Source organism: Ananas comosus, linkage group 19 (genome assembly GCF_001540865.1).
Source record: "Ananas comosus cultivar F153 linkage group 19, ASM154086v1, whole genome shotgun sequence".
Taxonomy (NCBI): Eukaryota; Viridiplantae; Streptophyta; class Magnoliopsida; order Poales; family Bromeliaceae; genus Ananas; species Ananas comosus.
In genome coordinates this window covers 7018475-7042403 of record NC_033639.1, presented here as the reverse complement: position 1 = coordinate 7042403, position 23929 = coordinate 7018475, and the positions used below count along the sequence as shown (strand labels likewise).

The 23929-nt window shown below is 36.2% G+C and overlaps 1 protein-coding gene across 1 annotated transcript; it reads left to right on the top strand.

The window, feature by feature from the left end:
* LOC109725190 lies at window positions 13338-23593 on the top strand. The gene is made up of 9 exons (XM_020254288.1): window positions 13338-17010; window positions 18720-18921; window positions 19063-19213; window positions 19676-19757; window positions 20831-20921; window positions 21052-21316; window positions 21445-21487; window positions 21590-21693; window positions 22755-23593. Exons 1-9 carry the CDS (start codon window positions 13446-13448, stop codon window positions 23175-23177), a joined length of 4926 nt encoding a protein of 1641 aa, XP_020109877.1. The 5' UTR covers window positions 13338-13445; the 3' UTR covers window positions 23178-23593.

Sequence of the window (23929 nt, the reverse complement as noted above, 5' to 3'; positions counted from 1 at the left end):
TTCCAACGACATAGTTTAACTTCTGTTGGATTCATATCCACAAGAGGAAGAAAGTATGAATACCGGAGAGTTATGCATAACTCTCACTTCACTTTACAAAGAGGAAGCAAAGCTTTTGACTCGGAGGAATCAAAAACGCAAATAACACTTGATTCCAAAACAGGTGGTCGATGAGGAATCTAATTTCCAAGCAGCTGTAGTTCTTCAGTTCGTAAGATTCTTCCATAGTGATGAGTTTAGCAATTCTACGTAAATCAAAATGTTAGACACAGGACATGGCACCGTGACAATACATTATCTTCTGCTTCATCTCACATGGGAATCTGCAGCATGCAGCAGGAATTCATTTTCTAAGCTGTCACCTAGGAAGTTCGGAAAGCTTCAGAGTTCTTACATACGTAAAGGTAACATCTTATATAGAAAATCAGCCACCAAACTTCCTCTTCCCCATTCTTCTCTTCATTTGGCCCCAAATAGATCAACTAATCATGCGGTGAATAAGAGCCCAAATTTTGAAGAACAGAAAACTGGTTATAATGATAATGCGGCCTCTTCTAATCTCTTCATTTGAAAGGCCCAAACACCTCCTTTACCCTCTTGCACTAAGTTAGCTATTTGTATACTGATACGTCAGAGGATGCTTCTCAGCCATTTACAGAGAGCACTTTTCCATGTCTGGTGTAAAAGAGCAGTTAATCAAATTATCAGAGCGCTAATAACTCAGAGCCCTCTAGAGAACAGAATGGTATATGTGAAAAGAAAATCAAATCAGTTGGTTGCTGCCGCGGTGCCTAATTTGACACTTCATCAACCGTTCCTTGGAGAAGAATCAATTCTCTTCATTAATCTCTTCAGATCTATACTACAAGAAGAAAAGAATCAGCGTCATCCTGAATTCTACTTCCGTCTGAAAGTCAGAATAGAAAAGATGTTCTTCTCTGCTGATAGTTCAAAGTCAGACGATCATAGTGAATTCAGTGATCCCTCCTGAGTGACAGCCAATTCAAGAAAAAACTAGATAAAGGTGCGTCTTATCAGTTCCTTACTTTACTTACTAGCATGTATGCATGTTTGTTGCTAATTGAAACTTCATATACTCCTAATTTTTAACACAATATTCTTTTAGAAGACAGGTCTCTTCCTATAAAAAGGCTTCTTAAAATGTACCTGACAATTGTTTCCTACTTTCTATTTATAATAAATATCTACTTCCTGAGTGTGAAGGATTCTAGTTGCATGGCTTTTAATTTATGTGCAGACTATGAATGCTAGTTGGCTAGTAGATACTCTCACCGTCTAATAATTACAAAGAAAAAGATTTTAGTATACAAGTCCAAATAAGAGTATTATAATTAAGAGTCATTACTCATTTATTTGTTGATCAATTGTTTCTCTCTAGTAATTCAGAGCATAGTCTATCTTACTTTCTAACTTAAAGTGTTTCCACAAGATGATAAAAGTGATTTTTGAGGTATAGTGGGTCTCTTAATGACTATATGATCTGCAAACTTATTTTTGTTAATTTCTACATCAACTGGGTATTTGATATCTGAACATCATGGTTTATTTGAATCGACTTATGGATCATCTTGCTATCCGAAAGAATAGTAAACCTTCTGTCTCTTCCAGAGTTTGAGAGTTCAAAGGTCTTATCTTTTGAATTTAGGCTAATATTCATTACATGGTGTACTGAAATTATTACAAACATGAGTGATTAAACTTGCACCTTCTAGAAGCTTAATGAATCCTGAATTTTTGTTTCTTGGTTCAATTCTGGAGGATTAAATTACTTTTTATTTTATTCTGTACATTATTATAACCCTTTTTCTTCCCTGAGTTGGATATTGACGAATTGGTTCCTAGTACTTGTGAAATTCCTTGGTCGTTATGATCCGTCAATTTAATTAATATTGCATTTATTAACATCCAGTAGATTGCAGAGTTTGTTTTCTCATACACATTAAAGAGAGCTCCTGGGTGCCTTGAGTCACTTAGAAACTGTGTGTATAACAGAGCCGTAATGGATTGTATGGCGAAGCTTCATCTTTTGCTGTTAAGAGGTTGGATAACCTAGAGATAAGCGGTAACACTTCTAATCATTATAAATGCCGCTGAACACTAGAAACTCAGAAGTTTGCAAACCTATTATCTATAAAGCAAAGTATTGCTCTTATATTAGGATCTATAGTGGAGTAAGATGCTATGACAGTTAGCCTGAGTGAGCCACTTCAGACTTGTCGCATTATGACCCTGCACTCTGGATCGTCTGCAAATTAAAACATCCTCAAGCCTTGAAGGAGCTTCAAGGCACCTTCATAGTGTCAATTATACCTGCATTGGATGTCTCGCAAAATTTTATATTAACATACAACTATAATGATTTTCATTGGTATTATTAATAGCAGGTTATAGCTATGCGAGTATCATCAGAAGGATTTTAGAATTCCTGCATTTTTTTTCTGTTCAATTCTGTGCGCTCTGTCTCGGTTGTCTTTTTTCTTTTTTTTTTTTTTTTTTATTCTTTTGGGTTTGTGCTTTCAAATGTTTTGGTTGGAAGTAGGAGTTGCATGAATGACTTCGGCATTTCAATTCTCTAGTTGATTCTCTTTGCACTATCCTTTGCTTCCCTTACTGTGATCCTGGTTTATGTTGACCACTTGAATTATCCTCACGAACTTGCTTTTTCGCGTATTGTCTTCAGTATTTTGACGCGCAATTTTATTACTTATCCTACAAAGAATGAATTTTTAGTCACTTTTGCATACTGCAGCCCCTCAGAAGGACAAATAAAGTAGTCAAGTTTCTCGTCATGTGTGACCACTTATAGTGGGCGACAACCACAGAAAAATGCAATTATACAACAATCAATCATGTGGAATGCATTCTTCCACAATTATTTCCATTTGCCGAAGAGAACAACAACTTGGCAGAAGTTGCTTGTGAGATACAGGATTGCGATGCTTAGCAGAGCTTCTTACGCTATCATACAGGTAACTTTTGTAGTGCACCAAATGCATGTCTCACTTGTATAGGTTTCACTGCACTTCTAATTCTTTTTCATCTAATCCTTTGTTGCCATGCTAATTGCGATACTCAGGCTTAACAACAATTTATATCTGTGGTGGGTTCAGCCGCTAATTTACTGGTTGCTTCAGGGAAAAGGGATATGATCTACAAACGGTCAACTGAACGGGTTCTCTATACGAAACTGGGGTTTTAGGCATAGGGTTGTTTAGTTTAAAAATGGTCAAAGATTATGAGGCGATCGCTCAAAAAAGGTTATAAGGTGATGAATTTAATGCCATGTAACATATTTATTATCAAATCAAGAAATTGCTTGCTTGTGGACAAAAAAAAGTAAACTAGTTGAGCAAGGTCGATGAAAACTAAGACATCTTTCACAATACTTGAATTGCCAAGAAACATATTCTTGGCGTTTTCCTTTTTTTTGAAAGCAGAAGACTGTGACCTATATAAAATTTCTTACTAATGCTAACCTAAATTGATCTCTTTCTGCATCATGAACTTTTACTTGTCTTCTCTGAAGTACAACTAAGAGAAGTTTATCTAGAATATTTCTGAGAGAATTTCTTGATATCCATAGAGTTTGTCTTTAGTGGATCTTTTTATCATGTGCCCTGTGCATTACATTTTTGACTGTAAAAGAAATGCCATCAGAATCTCCAACATCTGGATAGAAAAATTGTCTTGAATTTTGGAGCTTAAAATTGTAATTTGTTAATTGCGAGGAAGCTCATTAGGTTGGTCCGCTGGAAGTGAGAGAAAATGAAAAGAGAGAAACGGAAGCGTCATCTCGTTCATAATCTGAAAAAGTGGGCAACTTAATCCACGATAATCTGATTTCTCGTGCATCTGCCGTAATAGAAAGATATGGCTGTTCTATTATTTGAAATAGCAAGATCTAGTGATGAAGGCTAGTGTGCCTTATGCCGATGTGTGCATTTGCATGTAGTACCGTATAATGTTTTTTTTTTTTTTTATTTCTCTCTCTTTGGGGCGCCGGTGATCGCAGTTAAAATTTGATAAACGTGGGGTAGAAGTTCCATAGTCGACAAGAGTCATGGGATGATTAGTTCAGCGAAATTTGTGCATTTTCAAGAGCTACGAGGAGGACACAGGGGGAAAATGAGCCTAAAATTTGAGGATTTATTTGCCTAAACATTAAGTAATCCTTTGAGATTTCATATAGTTGATCTCTTCTTAGCATGAAGATAGGTTTCGTTGGCTCAAGTTACATCCCATGATTTTGTCTTAATGCAACACCAATGCACATGCCATACATGTGTGAATGCATCTCAAGATTGATTTTTATGTGTATATTTTCATGTGCCTCAGCGCCACAAAAGTAGAAGTCACCAATTCTTTTTCAAATCCCAAAGACGATCATCTTTTTTTGAAAGTTTGAGAGCTTTGATAGTCAACTCCAAACACAAGAATGGAAAGTGTGGCCTAATCAATGGCCGATTCCATGATTTGACCACAAGTCCTAACATTTAAAGTTCCACGGAAAAGAATTGTCAAAGATTAGGAGCTTATGTTGAATTGCACAGATGAATAATGGAAATCAACATGAATCTGGATAGGGAATAGGTCAGTATAAGAGGATGTTTAACCTTACTGTTCTGTTCCCTATTAAAAGTTCATCCTAGTAAAAAAAACTGATATATATGAGAGACCTACCAGCCACAATATCGTAAATCTGCTAACAAGTGCAGTTTCCCCCATTCTTTTACTTTATATTATTTGTTAGTTCTAATTTCTCCTACATATTTTAAAGGGGTCTATTGTGCTTAGGCTATCAAAAAGATATCATTTTTGTGATAAACTGAATCAAATGGCTCTGTTTTACTGACTCCGCATCTGCGTGTATTCTGTTGATAAAAAAATTATGCGACACTTACTTTTTAACCATGACTTATCGTCAATGTGATTTCATGCACGATAAAGCAATCTGTTGCTGTCTACTGGTCAACAACCAACAAAGCAGTAAGTCAACATCATGTAAGCTACAAGGAGATATAATTGGAAATCATGCAGTATGTTTATTATACTATCGTTTTTTTTTAGAAAATATTTTACCCATTTTAAAAGTATATCGGTCTTATTTATTGTTAATTTAATGTTAATGCAATATATACGTTGTTGTTGTGATGCTACTTAGCAGATATGTAAGCAACGGTAACAAACGGGTGTAAGAGCATTCAAAAGAAACTCATCCGCATTCTGCAAGTGAAAATTTGGAAGTCGGAGGAGCTACACACTGTTAGATGCGCCTCGCAAAAAAGCAGTCAATACTTCATTCTATCCGGTTTGGCCATGCAGCAAAGTTGGTGAGAGTGTCCAATATAACTCATCATACCTGACTAAGTTGTGATTTGCACACTAAGTTTACTTTAGAGCATGGTGTCTACACCGAATTGCAGCAGCTGACTCATCAGGTCGAGATATAGCTTTCATTTATTGTCTCCTATTGCAAAGGAAATAAGGAGAGGTTTGCTCCTTAGATTGTCTGTGTCCTGCTGTCTCTCTTTTTTTCTTTGATATTTTGAACTTCATTACAAGGATTTCATGATGTAGGTCCTTCCTGATGAGAATGCCAGATTGTTCCTATTTTGTACAGGTGGTGACCACTTTGTAATGTTTGATTTTGTTTTTTGGGGGGGGGGGGCGGGGCGGCGGTATCTTCAAATTGTTTTCTATTTAACATTTTTACATATATGCCAGGATGTGTACAAATACACAAGGCTGTCTTACAGCGCATGTAAAGTGCACTCAAATGTACTTCTATTGTGATTGGCTTCCTTGAGGGGATATTGGTGCTGTATGGCGATGGTATTGTAATGGTGGTGTATTATTTAAGTTTTCTTCTCTTGTTACTCGATAGGCAATTCTTTCTCACGCCAAGAACATTGTATAAGTATTAATCACGCTTCAGGTATCTCGATGTATTTTTAACATGGTATTGCTTTTGTAGTCACCATGTTTTATAGAAACCACAACTATGGTTGTAACTGACATGAACTTGATGCTATTAATTTAGATGTTGTATATTAGCATTAAGAAAACTGTGTCTGGAGAATGGTTACAGACACAATTAACATCACGTTTAAACTAGAGAGATGTTGTTGGCCAAAGTTTTATCTATATAGAACAATATCTTTGTTACGTCAATGCACTCATAAATTTGCCAAGGGGGGCTCGACAGCCTCCTTCTGGCTGTAGCTACTTTAGTTCTTTCTTTTTTGTTGTTATCTACAGTTAATATGGAAAGGTAACGTTGATTGTGACATGTACTTTTTAGATAATCAATTTACATGCTTGACTAAGCAAGATCATTACAGGTGATATCATAATTATCTGTATCGTGATCAATTTCAAAAAATTGGGTAGTTTTCCTTATTAGTGATGTTAGATAAGACAGCACTGGATGATGCAACATGAGGATTAGCAGACCTGTTTAGGCCATAAATATAACTAGTTCCATCTTACACGTGTTCTTTTAGCAAGAAAAGCTATTTAGTGTATTGACTCTACAATAAATGTGCATTTTCACCAAGGATGTCTGTTGGATTTAGTTCTTTATCCAACCCATTGTAGACGGATGCATATGTAAAGTAGGAAGAAGTGAAGTGACTCAAATTATTTGAGTTTGATGACACACGCGGTATCTATATATAATAAGGTGTCATGAGTTTGCAAAAAGTTCTGCAAGAAAATTATCCATGGCTACCGTTTTAATTTCACTATTCTTGTTGACTCATATTCAACTCAAACAAACTTAATATTAACTGTAAAGACGATGTGGTATTGCACATAATCATTTTTTTATTGCTTTTACACTTGCAAGAACATATTGTCCATACTGTATTAACTCCTGATTGAGATTTGAAGTAATTCTTCTGCAAGGCGAGTGTCCGCAAAAAGGCACAGTTAAGTGTGTCCCACCTCTTTTGAATCTGACACGGAGAGTGCCCGCAAGGAATCTAACATGGGCAGCTTTCATCCATAAGAGAAGAAATAAGCACAGAGAAAGAAAAACACTCGAAGTCCAAAGCAACATAACTGGGGCGCTACTTTGGCTACTATTACAGTATTGCTGAGCGCCGTTGCCAAATTTCCAACAGTTGAATGACACAGAAGATGTCGGGTGAGCTCCATCTTCTCTAGCGTGCCAAGTTGCCGATTATATCGGCCTTGCATGTTGCTTGATCGGTTGAGAGGGGGCACAGACTGTAAATGCTCGAAAGGGTTTCGGCCGATCCATGCAATTCTGAATTGCCTTGGACCTGCTGCGATGGATAATCTCGATGCTTTCATGAAGCCGATTCCGGATCCTGAATACCCCAGTTGATTGCGTCTTGATTCCTTCCGTATTTTCGGTTCCCATTGTTTGACAAAATAATTCTCCTATACTTTTGCGCTTTCTTTGGTTTGTGTCCTTCTTTGTTTTCAGAGTGAAGATAGATGGTTATTTTGGCGTGTAGATTCTTGCTCCTTCGTCTGTGCGATCGTCATGACTGCTGTGGCTGAAGCGGGCTGGAGAACCCACGGCTATGTGTTGTAGGTACATGATGTTGTAATGGTTCAAAGGTTACAGGTTTACAAGTCAAAAAAGACACGGAGTGAGAAGAGACAGAGAAGAGGCAGAAGAGAGCAGAAGAGAGAGATTGTATCCAGAGATGTATAAACTTATTATAGTGAATAACAAAGAGAAAAGATGTAAGAATTGTTTCTTCTAATGAGGAAATAGAACAAGGTAGGAAAGTTTATTCGAATTTGTCGAGTGTTCCATGTAAAACCATGTTTTGAATCGCTTGCAATTAGTAGTTCTTACCTGCTTTCATTCCGGAGAAGCCAGAATTATTTTTTAAAGAAATATTATAATAAAAGTCAAAAAGATTTTTACCAACATATGTTTACTATGGATGAAAACGCAGCTCAAAGAAGTGGTGCATCTTTCAATTGCACTCATCTAATGGTGGAAATGGATCTTATAACTTAGAATCACCTTCAACTGCAAAGGCAACATAATGTCATAGAGACGACAAGAATGATTGATGTAATCGTCTGACATCTAGTACGAAGGATATTCCCTACTTTCTAGATATCTTTACCTAAGAGGTGGCGCAAAGAGGATTAGGATAAAAAACCACCGCAATAGAATGGAATAAGGTGAATTAAGGTCCTACAAGGGACAACGTTTGGCTTAGATTCTAAAAAAATAATTTTTACTGAATAATTTTTTATTTGGAAAATTAATTTTGGCTTAAAAACCTTTAAAGTATTTAGCTAGTTTAGAATAAACATGATTATTTAAGTGATACCATAAGAGGCTACGTGGGCAACAAAAATTTGAAATTTTTGCATATATATTAATATTTTACTAAACTTTAACTTTTAAATAATGTTAAATTTTTTAATATTTTAATTTGAATTAAAATTAAAATTTTGTTGAATTTCAATTTGTATCCGAATTTAAAATTTTATATTTAATCTAAAAGATAAATTTAAAATTTAAAATTTAAAAATTTAAATATCAAATCTAAATTTAAAATGTTGAATTCAAATTTTAAAATCTAAGTTCAAATTTCAAATCTAAATTAAAATATAAATTTCAATATCTAAAAAAATTTAAAATTTAAAATTTAATTAAAAATAAAAATAAATTAAAATGAAATTTGAAATTATAAAATTCAAATTTAAAATTTAAAATTAGAAATTAAAGTTAAAATTATCCTGAATTTAAAATTATAAAATTTGATTTTAGAAATTTAAAATTTTGAATTTTAAAGAAATTATCAAAATTTATAATTTGAATATTTAAAACGTTGTAATTAAAAATTTAAAATTTAAAATTTTTAAGAAATTTAAATTTTAAATCTAAAATATAAAAATTTAAATTTTTATCTTAATTTAAAATTTGAAAAATTTAAAATTTGAGAATTGAATTTAAAATTTAGAATTTAATAATCTAAAATTTTAATTTTAAATTTAAAAAGTTAAAATTAAAAATGTCGAAAATGAAGTATTTTAAATTAAAATTATGATTAAATTTTAAATTTAAACTTTGGATCTAAAAATTAAAATAAGAATTTGAAAGTTTGGAGTCAAAAATCGGCCAGAAATCAAATTTCAAGAAACGAATTTTTGCGTGGTTTTTGATTCCGAGGCCTTCAAATCAATTTCTTGATTCGAATAATCAGAAATATTCTGATTTTCCCCAACAACTTGTTCCAAAATTCTAGCTGTCAGATTCAAATCATTTTATTGGGCTCAAAAATCACTTTTAGAAAAGCTAGGCCAAACACACTGCTCAGCAGAGTCCTCGAAGATTATCTTATAGTACCAAGTAATACTGCATACGAAAGTTAAAATCATTTATTTGGCAAACTTTAGTATATTCGACAAAAATTGATAAGTTTAGTGGCGTGTGAACGGTTAACCATGGTCTCTTGATCAAAGTCAACTCTAAGACCAATATGGTGGCAGAGGGGGGGGTGAAAAAGCATTTGTATACGGGATATAAAACGAATGCGGAGTCGGCGTAAAGACGCTAGCGTAGATGGAACCTAGCTTAACAATCAAAGTGGGTGGTGAAGTTTCAAACGCCAAATCTTTAATTGAGTGAACAGATTGATCAAAGCTTCATGTAACTATAGAAAGAAAATGGCTCAGAGAACGGGGCATCTTTCAAAAAGAATAAAATTTTGCACATCCTAGATGATGGAAAGGATCATAGAACAGTAGAACCACCTTCAAGTGCCGAGGCAACATACGACATATATAGGAAAGACTGATAAGATGATTGATCTGTAGGTGGTCCAGTACATCTTAGTGACATATGAGCCACTTTGTGTTGTGTGGCTTGCTAAGACCAACTAAATCGGGTCGTAGAAGGCTTGAACCTAACTGTGAAGTGTGGGCTAAACCCAGGTTAAGGAGGAATTCTACACTGTCACACTTGCACCACGTCATCAATAACAAGCCAATCACATTTCTTCTTTTCAAACACAAGTACAATAAAAATGCTTTTTTACAATCATGATGGGACATATATTCTTAAAAGGATTAATTTGATTGGTTTGTTACGCCACGCCACTAATGTACCCGTTGCATTCTAGAATTTTTCCAGATTAAGAGTGTTGAAAAGTACAAAGCCCAAAGTACACCCGGTCCAAAGAGTAACTAAAACCTGGAGCTACCTCGCGTTTGGATTGGTTGATTGGTCCCAAGCGCATGTTTGTTTCATCAAAAGTGGAGGATCGGTTTCGATCATCAATATTCACTTTGTTGTTTAGTTTGTTATAGATTAAATTTACTTTGTAACTAGAGCTGTTAAGAACACGGGCTAGATGGTGCCAGCTCGTGTTCGGCTCATTTAATAAATAAGTCAAACACGAGCTGCCTTGTTAGACTATTGAGCTGAATAATTCAGTGCGTGTTCAGCTTGTTTATTAATAAACCGAACACGAGCTGGCTCATGAACAATAAATTAGATTGTCAGCCCTACTATTAAATGAAAAGTTGGAAGAACATTAGAAATTAGAATTTTAATATAATAATTGAAAATATAAGTCTTTTTACATTTGGATAACTCTTTCTTTCACTCTCTCTCTCACTATTGATAGTACCAAGCGCTTTGTACTATTGAGTTTTCGGATGTTGGATAAAAGGATGTGAGGTTAGGATGATAGTGATCCCCTAAGATTGAGTGGGTGGTTGGTTGAATAGTATAATTTAATGGATGGAAATGATCAAAGAATAGATTTAATGGCAGAAAACTCGATAGTACCAAGAGCTTGGTACTATCGATAGCATAATAGCTGGACTCTATGAATATATATTATAAATTCGAGCTATATCGAGTCGAACACAAACGAGCTAACCCCAGCTCTTGTTTCGGCTAGTTTATTAAACAATCGATCGATCTCGGCCTTATTTCAAGCCAAACTCAAGCTGACTTGCGAACAACAAGTTGGATTGCCAGTCTGACTTGTAACTTCATTTTTCTAAAAACATCCTGAATGATTTTGGTGCTAAAGTCAATTATATGAGAGAAAATAATAGAAAAAGTAAATAATTAATCATTGAAATTCTTTTTCATCCTCTGATGCGTTAGTGTGTAATTTTTGAATAAAACAAACAAAAAAAATGGAATAACTACCGTTTTGAACGTAATTGACTTTCTATTAAAAAAACAGCAATGAAACAAAAAACTTTACTCAGAATTTCAGTTCAACTAATAGTTATTTCTAATCTGAAAGGCACTTGCGAGGAAACAAACAAGTATTGATCAAGTGAAACATGCGTAAACTTAATTTATAGATTTTGCTCACTGTAGCCACACTTGATTTATCTCCATATGGATTTGAAGTCGTTTATTTCCGTCACTACTTACTTTCCATAAAATATATCGAGAAATTTATCTATCAAAGTTTTTTGTCTAAAATTTATTAAAATATTTTGAAGGTGTTTAGATTATTAGATTATTAGATTACTTATGGTAAACTAAATACTGATAATACAAGTAAATCATTCACAACATAGGTAAGTTTTAGTAAATAATTGAAGTACAGAGTAAAATTGTTGAGAAGTCCTAGATGATCACTTCGAAGTTCACAATATTGTCTCTCTTAATTTTCATTTTGATAATACATTAAGTTTTTCTTTTTTTTTCTGAGTTTTCTTTAGGCTTTTTTATTTTATTATGATCTATAACTGCGAGAAAAATTCAAGCTGTGCATCTTATGGAGTTAACTACTAGTCCAATTTATCTGACTCCTCACAGCAAGTTTTTAATAAACATGCTCACAAACTGGAAAAAAAAAAAAAAAGGAAAAAAAAAAAAAACCTAATCCAGTTGAAACATCAAAAGCATTAAAAGTGAGAATAGAAATATTTTAAAAGCATTCGAGGCAATCTTAAAATAATAATCCAACTGAAATATTACATACCACTGCAAGTTAGAGCATTGCATTTTTGTGCAAATTTTACTTTGCATTAAGAAATGAAATATAAAAACCAGTAAAATGGAAAAGCTCTAAAATTAAATAGCTCTTTTTTCTGTCCTGTACAAGTAAATTATTTCTTTTTGTTTTTAACACAAATTGGTCTATTTACATAACAGAACTAATTTGTAATATTTTAAAAGCTTTTGAGGCTTGTGCATGAAAATAACCCTTCTAAAAGAGCAATGCTACTGGTATGAGGTGTACATCTTACATTCTTTTTATGTAAAAATTATCATTTTTTATTTGTTACATTATTTTTTTATTTGTGGCATCGAATTATTTTTAACTAAAAATGGTGGGGGTATACAGGTATAATTTTCCAATTTATAAAGGTTTTGCTAAAAAAAATTTGATAAAAATATACAAACACCGTGTCAACTATACAACATTACAAAACAATCTCCTTTACTATTGAGACCCCTCAGGTCTATTTTTTTATTTGAATTTTTATACTTAATTAAGTCAAAAAATTTTATCAAATTTAATGATTCTATCAATTCTTAACCATTAATTGACCTGATTTTATTTGCTAAAAAATAATTACGGTTATTAAATTCGATAAAATTCTAAAAATATAGAGGTCAATAGATTTCAATTAAAAATAAGAGAAAAAGTTGAGGGGGTTTTTTCAGAATCGGATATAGTAGAGGGGTCTTTATACACTTCTGCCGAGATGATGTTTCGAGTTAGGGGCTGTTTGGTTCGCTGTAAAAGTGCCCCGAAAAAAAAATTTCGCTTGAAAATTTGTTTTCCAATGTTTGGTTATCTGTAAAAAAAATTTTTTGAAAAATTTTTTTTACAGATTTTCCGGAAACTTCATGTTTTCGTTTTCTGCTCGTCGTCCGCGAAAAACGAAAACTCGCAGCTTCCCAAATCGCGGCTGAGGGTGCGTTGAGCATGCGCGGTTCACGAGGCATCCTCACCTCGTGGACCGGGTGGACCTGTGGACTCTCTCTCCCTCTTTTATATATATATATATATAGAGAGAGAGAGAATTANNNNATATATATAATTAGAGAAAATATATATAATAATTATAATATATTAATAATATATATAATAAAAAATATATTAAATAAATTTTTATCTTTTTTTTTTTTTTTCAACTAAACAACTGTTATGAAAAATTATTTTTCTTTTCCTAGCAACCAAACATAAACGACATAAAATATTTTCCACCAAAAATTTTTTTTCTACAGTTGGAACAACACCCTTATTAGGGTCGAACTGACACATCCGGGAACCTTAACCGACCAAAACACTGCACGAACGAGTACAGATCGGACACGAACGGAGCCAATTCATATTCATAACAACCCTACAATTACTCCAACTCCCTTTCTCTTCCTCCACCACTCCACCACGGAAGCGTAAACGCCTCGATCACCATCGAAGAAAACCTAGGGCGCCGCCATGGATCGCCACCACCCCGTCGACCCTCCTCCTCCTCCTCTCCACCACCACCACCACCACCACCACCATGGCGGAGGCGGCGGAGGCCGATCCAGGTACGAGTACGAACCCTACCCTCCGCCGCCACCTCCTCCTCCTCCTCCTCCTCTTCCTCACCCCCATCCCCAATTCCTCGATTCCAATCACTACTCCCACCCCCACCAATTCCTCCCTCCGCCGCCGCCTCCTCCCCCGCCGGAGGCGGCGCCGCCGCTCCTCCGGCACCACCGCCACGGCGGAGACGACGGGCGCCCCTACTTCGCCTACCAACCCTCCCACGATCCCTTCCCCCATCACCCTCCTCCGCCGCCTCCGCAGCCTCCTATCCCCAGAGCACCCGATTGCGTGCCCTATCCTCGCGAATTCGACCACCCTTCCCCGTCCCTTCGCCGTCCGGCTCGCGAGGAGGTTTCGCCCCGGGAGTTCTGGGGCGGCGGCGGCGGTTTCGAGAGGGCTAGGGCGCGATTAGAGTGGGAGCAAGACGAAAGGCGGCGTCTTGCTTTGTCTTATAGGAGCGGCGATCAGTATATTCCTGAGAGCGTGGAGGCATTCGCCTTTGGCCGGAAGCGGCTCCGAAGAGCTCAAGATTGCGAGGTCGAGGAGGGTTTGGGGATTTTCTATGGTACTGCGAGAGGAGGAGAAGGAGATGTTAATGGATGGCAGCCGCACGCTCTGCGGCCGTCCCCGCCAATGTGGTCTTCGGCGCATTCTTACAACGCCACGAATCATGACTCTGAGAAGAATGTGAGAGCTGTTTTTGATGCCCGCCTCCTTGAGAATGATTACTTTGCGAGCAATAAGGGGAAGAGGAAGATGCCCACTGGAGGCATGGATGCCCCCGTGAGTTCCCCTTGGAAGAGGCCTCCAAAGAAACTTAGTGCACTGTCGAGAATCCAATCGGGAATATCTGTTTGGAATAGGATCGAAGAGAAGCCCTCGGCTTCATCCTCTCCTCCTTTGCCGCCTGCACAGCCTCCTCAATTCTCTCCCACAAGTTTTTCATATGAGAACCAATCGGAGTTTGAGGGTTTGGATTTGTCATTTAAATCTGACGCCTTGGTGGCCAAGGTCTTAGTTTCCCCAAGCGCACTTGCAACCAGCTTTAACAAAGGGAGCCCCAACGTAAGAATGACGAAGAAGAAAGTTACTAAAGCGAAGAAGGTAGTGAAGAAGAGTCACAAAGTAGTTTTTCCCGTAGTTTCTGATTCACCGGGTTCTAGTGTTAAGGAAGGAACTTGCGCCAAGAGGGGAATATCAATCAGTCCCATCAAATGTTTAAACCATTCAGAAGAAACAGAAAAGGCGGTATCTTCCTCCGCTATGCCTGTTGAAGTTGCTTGTCCTAAGCCTTCTTCAGAAAATGTCAAGAAAATGCCAGAGACTTCTGAAAGTAGAATGGAGGAATTTAGAGGAGAAGCTAACGGATATTTTGAAAACAGGATTGATGAAGAACCAAATGCAGAGATATGTGAAGTAGGGTTTGCTACTACAGCAGCTGATACTGAGAAGACTATTGCTGATAGATCTATTAGTGTTGTTGATGTAACCGAAGGTGGTATTTGTAATAAGAAAGATAGTAAGACTAATGGGTCCAAAATGAGGATTGATGGTGAATCGAATTCACAGTTATGTAAAGTAGGTTTTGCTACTGCAGTGGCTGATATTGAGAAGACTGCTGCAGATGAATGTACTAGTGTTGTTGATGTAGTTAAGGATAGTAGATGTAATGAGGAAGATAGTAATGCTGATGGGAATCCAATTCTGGACATAGTAGTTGATGAGGATACTAATACTAATTTTCTAGATGTGACAAACGAGGAAGTTGTTACAGTGGCGTCACCCAATAATGACACTGCTGAGAGTTCATCTAAGGTTGTTGTTTTGTTTGATAATCTCATGGATGAGGATTACCAAATTTCTAAGGGGACTAATGAGTGTGAAAATGCTCCACATCGTGAAAATGCTTTTGACATATCTGTGTGTTCTTCATTTGCGTCAGGGATTGCTAAGCAAGATATCACTTTGTCTGCTCCCTTAACTTCCATCTCTAGTGTAAACTATCTCGAAGATGAGAATACTGAAAGTAAGAGGCAGAGAGATGAAACACATAAATTGGAGGCTGGGATGGTGATGAATGATTTTGCAAGTATTGAGAAGGGAAAGAGCATGATTTCACTCCTAGAAGTCAAAGATACAGTTATGGATCAGGATTTGTATGCTGGTTCTTTTAGCGGAGAAGACAATAGTATTAGGATGCATGTCAAAAATGTCACTGCCTCATCTGATTATTTGATGTCTGGAGACTACATTGCTGATGTTTCTAACTTGAATGTAACTACTATTTCTGGCGTAGAGTTTGCTCACGACTTTCCAAATGTTCAAGCTGTTTTGGACTGTGTAAATGTAGAAGAAGAACAACCATTTTCTCATATAGCAGATAATACAGGCTGCAATAGTAATGATAATGCTAGCAAGTTACCAGTGAAACCAATTTCCAACGACATAGTTTTACCTTCTGTTGGATTCATATCCAAAGAGGAAGAAAGTATGAATACCGGAAGAGTTATGCTACCTCACTTCACTTTACAAGAGGAAGCAAAGCTTTTGACTCGAGAGGAATCAAAAACTCAAATAACACTTGATTCCAAAACAGGTGGTCGAGAGGAATCTAATTTCCAGGATGCAGCTGTGAGTTCTTCAGTTCGTAAGATTCTTCCAAGTAGGATGAGTTTAGCAAATTCTCACGTAAATCAAAATGTTAGACACAGGACATGGCACCGTGACAATACATTATCTTCTGCTTCATCCTCACATGGGAATCTGCAGCATGCAGCAGGAAGTTCATTTTCTAAGCTGTCACCTAGGAAGTTCGGAAAGCTTCAGAGTTCTTACATACGTAAAGGTAACAGTCTTATTAGAAAATCAGCCACCAAACTTCCTCTTCCCCATTCTTCTCTTCATTTGGCCCCAAATAGATCAACTAATCATGCGGTGAATAAGAGCCCAAATTTTGAGAACAGAACTGGTTATAATGATAATGCGGCCTCTTCTAATCCTTCATTTGAAAGGCCCAAAACACCTCCTTTACCTCTTGCCACTAAGTTAGCTATTTGTAGTACTGATACGTCAGAGGATGCTTCTCAGCCATTTTCAGAGAGCACTTTTCCCATGTCTGGTGTAGAAGAGCAGGTTAATCAAATTATCAAGAGCGCTAATAACTCAGAGCCCTCTAGTAGAACAGGAATGGTATATGTGAAAAGAAAATCAAATCAGTTGGTTGCTGCCCCGGTGCCTAAATTTGACACTTCATCCAACCGTTCCTTGGAGAAGAATCAATTTCCTTCATTAATCTCTTCAGATCTATACTACAAGAAGAAAAAGAATCAGCTCATCCTGAATTCTACTCCGTCTGAAAGTCAGAATAGAAAAGATGTTCTTTCTGCTGATAGTTCAAAGTCAGACGATCATAGTGATTCAGTGGCTCCCTCCCTGAGTGACAGCCAATTCAAGAAAAAACTAGATAAAGGTGCGTCTTATCAGTTCCTTACTTTAGTTACTAGCATGTATGCATGTTTGTTGCTAATTGAAACTTCATATTACTCCTAATTTTTAACACAAGTATTCTTTTAGAAGACAGGTCCTCTTCCCTATAAAAAGGCTTCTTAAAATGTACCTGACAATTGTTTCCTACTTTCTATTTATATATAAATATCTACTTCCTGAGGTGTGAAGGATTCTAGTTGCATGGCTTTTAATTTGATTGCAGACTATGAATGGTCTAGTTGGCTAGTAGATACTCTCACCGTCTAATAAATTACAAAGAAAGAGATTTTAGGTATACAAGTCCAAATAAGAGTATTATAATGTAAGAGTCATTACTCATTTATTTGTTGATCAATTGTTTCTCTAGTAATTCAGAGCATAGTCTATCTTACTTTCTAACTTAAAGTGTTTCCACAAAGATGATAAAAGTGATTTTTGAGGTATAGTGGGTCTTTAATGACTATATGATCTGCAAACTTATTTTTTTGTTATTTCTACATCAACCGGGTATTTTGATATCTGAACATCATGGGTTTATTTTTGACTCGACTATGGATCATCTTGCTATCCGAAAGAATAGTAAACCTTCTGTCTCTTCCAGAGTTTGAGAGGTTCAAAGGTCTTATCTTTTGAATTTTAGGCTAATAATTCCATTTTCATGTGTACTATTATTTACAACATGAGTGATAACTTGACCTTCTAGAGCTTAATGAACCTAATTTTTTTTCTTGGTTCATTCTGGAGGTTAAATTACTTTTTATTTTATTCTGTAACATTTTATTAACCCCTTTCTTCTTCCCTGAGTTGGATATGAAATTTGGTTCCTAGTACTTGTGAAATTCTTGGGTTAGTCCGTCAATTAATTAATTCATTTATAACATCCAGCTAGGATTGCAGAGTTTGTTTTCTCATACCATTAAAAGGAGCTCCTGGTGCCTTGAGTGTACTTAGAAACTTGTGATACAAGCCTTAATGGATTGTATGGCGTAAGCTTCATTCTTTGCCTGTTACAGAGGTTGGATACCTAGAAGATAAGCTACACTTCTAATCTTATAAATGCGCTGAACACCTAGAAACTCAGAAGTTTGCAAACCTATTTTCTTAAAGCAAGTTTGTCTTTAATTAGGATCTATAGTGGAGTAAGATGCTATGACAGTTCCTGAGTGAGCCACTCAACTTGTCAATTATGACCTGCATTGGATGTCTGCAAATTAAACTCCTCAAGCCTGAAGGAGTTCAAGGCACCTTCATTGTCAATTATGACCTGCATTGGATGTCTGCAAATTTTATTATTAACTACAACATATATGTTTTCATTGTGTATTATTTAATAGCTAGGTTATAAGCTATGCCGTCATTCAGAAGGAATTTAAGAATTCCTGCATTTTTTTCATGTTCAATTCTGTGCGCTTCTGGTCTTTTTTTCTTTTTTCTTTTTTTTTTTTTTTTTTTTACTTTTGGGTTTGTGCTTCAAAATGTTTTGGTTGGAAGTAGGGTTGCATGATAGCACTTCGGCATTTCAAATTCTTGTTGATCTTTGCACTATCCTTTGCTTCCCTTACTGGATCCTGGTTTATGTTGACCCTTGATTATCACAACTTGCTTTTCGGTATCTGCTTCAGTATTTTGACCCAAATTTTATTACTTATCCTACTACAAGAGAGAATTTTCTAGTCACTTTTGCTACTGCAGCCCCTGAGAAGACAAATAAAGTAGCAAGTTTCTCTCATGTGTGGACACTTAGTGGGCGACAACCACAGAAAAATGCAATTACAACAATCAATCATGCGAAGATTCTTCCACAATTATTTCCATGGAAGAGAACAACAAATTGGAAGAATTCTGTGAGGAACAGATTGCCGATGCTTAGCAAGAGCTCCTTATCGCTAATCAGGTAACTTTTGTATGCACAAATGCATGTCTCACGTTGTATAGATTTCACTGCAACTTCTAATTCTTTTTCATCTTAATCCTTGTTGCCATGCTATGCGTAGTCAGGCTTAACAAAAATTTATATCTGTGGTGGTGTTTTCAGCCGTAATTTACTGGTTGCTAGGAAAAGGGATATGATCTACAAACGGTCAACTGACGGGTTCTCTATACGAAAAGCTGGGGTTTTAGGCATAGGTGGTTCTAGTTTAAAATGGTCAAGATCTATTGAGCGACGCTCAAAAAAGGTTAATAAGGTGAGTGAATTTAATGGCATGTAACATATTTTAATTATCAATCAAGAAATTGCTTGCTTGTGGACAAAAAAAAGCTAACTAGTTTGAGCAAGGTCGATGAAACTTAAGACATCTTTACAATACTTGAATTGCAAGAACATATCTTGCGTTTTCCTTTTTTTTGAAAGCAGAAGACTTGACCTATATAAAATTTACTTAACCTAATGTAACCTAAATTGATCTCTTCTGCATCATGAACTTTTTACTTGTCTTCCTGAAGTACAACTAAGAGAAGTTTATCTAGGAATATTTCTGAAGAGAATTTCTTGATATCCATAAGTTGTCTTTTAGTGGATCTTTTATCATGTGCCCTGTTGCATTATCCAATTTTTGACTGTAATAAGAAATGCCATCAGAATCTTCAACATGCTGGATAGAAAATTTGCTTGAATTTTGAGTTAAAATTGTAATTTGTTATTGCAGGAAGCTACATTAGTTGTCGCTGAAGTTGAGAGAAAGAAAAGAGAGAAACGGAAGCGTCAATCTCTTCATAAATCTGAAAAAGGTGGGAACTTATCACGTTAATCTGATTTCTCTGCTACTCTGCTATAGAAAGATATGCTGTTCTATTATTTGAAATAGCAGATCTAGAGATGAGCTGTGTGCCTTATGCGTGTGTGCATTTGCATGTGGTACCGTATATGTTTTTTTTTTTTTTTTCTCTCTCTTTGGGGCGCCGGTGATCCCAGTAAAATTTGATAAACGTGGGTGGAGAGTCCAAAGTCGACAAGGTCAGTGATGATTAAGAGTTCAGGAAAAATTTGTGGTTTGTCTAAGGACGGCTACAAGGGAATGAGCTAAAATTGAGGATTTATTTGCCTAAAGCCATAAGTATCCTTTGAGATTTCATATAGTTGATCTCTTCTAGCATGAGATAAGGTTTCGTTGGCTCAAGTTACATCCATATTTATGCTTTAATGCAAACACCAATGCACATGCATACATGTGTGAATGCATCTCAAGATTGATTTTATTGTGTATTTTTCATGTGCCTCAGCCGCCACAAAGTAGAAGTCACCAATCTTTTCCAAATCCCAAAGCGATCATCTTTTTTTGAAAGTTGAGAAGCTTTGATAGTCAACTCCAAACAAGAATGGAAAGTGTGGCTAATCCAATGGCCGATTCCATGATTATGACCACAAGTCCTACATTAAAGTTCCACGGAAAAGATTGTAAGATTAGGATTTATGTGAATTGCACAGCTGAATAATGGAACACATGAACTGGATAGGGAATAGGTCAGTATAAAGGATCGTTTAACTTACTGTTGTTCCTATTAAAGTTCATCCTGTAAAAAAAACTGATATATAGAGAGACCTACGCCACAAATATACGTAAGTCTGCTACACAAGTCATTTTCCCCCCTTCTTTTACTTAATTTTTGTTAGTCTAATTTCTCCTACTATTTTAAAGAGGGGTCTTATTGTGCTTAGGCTATCAAAAAGAAGATATTCATTTTTGTGCATAAACTGAATCCAAATGTCTCTTTTACTGACTCTGCATTCTGGTGTATTTGTGATAAAAAATTATGCGACACTTACTTTTTAACCATGCTTATGTCAATGTGATTTCATGCAGATAAACAATCTTGTTGTGCTACTGGTCAACAACCAACAAACAGTAGTCAAACATCTGTAGTACCAAGGAGATTATTAATTGGAAATCATGAGTATGTTTTTATACTATGTTTTTTTTAAGAAAATATTTTACCTGCACTTTTGTTAAAAAGTTATCGTCTTATTATTGTTAATTTTAATTTTATGCAAATATATACGTGTTGTTGTGATGCTACTTAGCAGATATGTAAGCAACGGTAACAAACTTGTAAGAGATTCAAAGAAACTCATCCGCATTCTGGCAAGTGAGAAAGTTCGATGGAGCTTACACACTGTTAGATTGCGCCTCGCCAAAAAGCAGCAGTATTGCCAATTCTTCACCCGGTTTGGCCACTGCAGCAAAGTTGGTGAGAAGTGTCCATATATACATGATCCTGCTAAAGTTGCTATTTGCACTAGGTTTCTTAGAGGCATGTGTTCTAACACCAATTGCAAGCTGACTCATCAGGTGAGATATGCTTTCATTATTGTCCCTATTGCAAAGGAAATAAGGAGAGGTTTGCTCTTAGATTGTTGTGTCCCTGTCTCTCTTTTTTTCTTGGATATTTTGACTTCATTACAAGATTCATGATGTAGGTCCTTCCTGAGAGAATGCCAGATTGTTCCTATTTTTTACAAGGTTGGTGACCAACTTTGCTAATGTTTGATTTTTTTTTTTTGGAGGGGGGCGGCGGTGCGGTTTCAAATGTTTTTCTATTTAACATTTTTGACATATTGCCAGGATTGTGTACAAATACAAGCTGTCCTTACAGGCATGTAAAGGTGCACTCAAATGCTTCTATTTGTGATGGCTTCCTTAGGGGATATTGTGCTGATGGCGATGAGGTATGTATGGTGTAGTATTATTAAGTTTTCTTTCTCTTGTTAGCTGATAGGCAATTCTTTTCTCCGCAAGAACATTTATAAGTATTAATCACGCTTCAGGTATCTCGATGTTTTTTAACATGGTATCTGTTTTGTATGTCACCATGGTTTTATAGAACCACAACTATGGTTGTCTGACATGACTTGATGCTTTAATTTAGATGTTGTATATTAGCATTAAGAAACTGTGTCTGGAGAAATGGTTAGCACAATTAACATCACGTTATAACTAGAGAGATGTTGTTGGCAAAGTTTATCTATTAGACAAATATCTTTGTTACGTCAATGCACTCATAAATTTGCCAAGGGGGGGCTCGACACCCTTCTGCTGTAGTACTTTTAGTTCTTTCTTTTTTGTTGTTCTACATTATATGGAAAGATAAGTTGATTGTGACAGTACTTTTTAGATAATCAATTTACATGCTTGACTAGCAAGATGCCTTACAGGTGATATATCTAATATCTGATGGTGATCAATTTCAAAAATTGGGTTTTCCTTATTAGCTGATGTTAGAAAAGAGCACAAGGATGAATCAACATGAGGGATTATGCAGACCTGTTAGGCACAAAATATAACTAGTTCATCTTACACGTGTTCTTTTAGCAGAAAAGCTATCTTAGTGTATTTGACCTTCTACATATAAAGATGGCATTTTCACAAGGATGTCTTGGATTTAGTTCTTTATCCAACCCATTGTAGAGGATGCATATGCACTAAGTAGGAAGTGAAGGACTCAAATTATTTGAGTTTGATGACAACGGCCGGTATCTATATAAATAAGGTTGGTCAACTTGAGAAGTTTGCAAATTAAGTTTTGCTGGAATGAACCAAATTATCATGCCTACCGTTTTAAATTTCACATTCTTGTTGATCATATTCAACTCAAACAAACTTAATATTAACTGTAAAGACGATGGGTATTAGCACATAATCATTTTTTTTGCTTTTACACTTGCAAGACATATTGTCATACTGTATTAACTCCTGATTGAGATTTGAAGTAATTTCTTTCTGCAAGCAGTGTCGCAAAAAGCACAGTTATGTGTGTCCCCTCTTTGAATCGAACGGAGAGTGCCCGCAAGGATCTAAATGCAAGCTTCATCATCCTAAGAGAAGAAATAAGCACAAGAGAAGAAAAACAGCTGAAGTCCAAAGCAACAGTACTGGGCGCTACTTTGGTTCTACTATTACCAGTATTGCTGAGCCGCTTGCAATTTCCACAGTTGAGAATGACACAGAAGATGTCGGGGAGCTCCTCTTCTCTAGCGGCCAAGTTGCCGATTATATCGGCCTTGATGTTGCTGATGGTGAGGGGGGCACAGACTGTAATGCTCCAAGGGGTTTCGAGCCGATCCATGCTAATTCTGATTGCTTGGACCTGCTGCCGATGGATAATCTCGATGCTTTCATGAAGCCGATTCGGATCATGAGAACGCCCAGTTGATTGATTCTTTGATTGGTCCTTCCGTATTTTCGGTTCCCATTGTTTGACAAAATCAATTCTCCTATACTTTTGTGCTTTTCTTTGTTTGTTCCTTCTTTGTTTTCAGGTGAGATAGATTGGTTTTGGGTGTAGATTCTTGCTCTCTTCGTCTGTGGCGATCGGCATGGCTGTGGCTGAAGCGGGCTGGAGAACCAGGTATGTGTTGTAGTACAGATGTTGTAATGGTTCAAAGGTTACAGGTTACAGAGTAAAAAAGACACGGAGTGAGAGAGAGAGAGAGATAGAGAGAGAGAGAGAGAGAGAGAGATTGTATCCAGAGATGTATAACTTATATAGTGAATAACAAAAGAAAAGATGTAAAGAATTGTTCTTCTAATGAGGAAATAGGAAAAGGTAGGAAAGGTTTATTTCGAATTTGTCGAGTGTTCCATGTAAACCATGTTTGAATCGCTTGCAAATTAAGCTAGTTCTTACCTGGCTTTCATTCCGGAGAAAGCCAGAATTATTTTTTAAAGAATATTATAATAAAAGATCAGAAAGATTTTTCCAACATATGTTACTATGGATGAAAACCGCTCAAAGAAGGTGGTGCATCTTTCAGATTGCACTCCTAATGGTGGAAATGGATCTTATAACTTAGAATCACCTTCAACTGCAAGCAACATATGTCATAGAGACGACAAGATGATTGATGTATCGTCTGACATCTAGTCGAAGGATATTCCTACTTTCTAGATATCTTTACTAAAGAG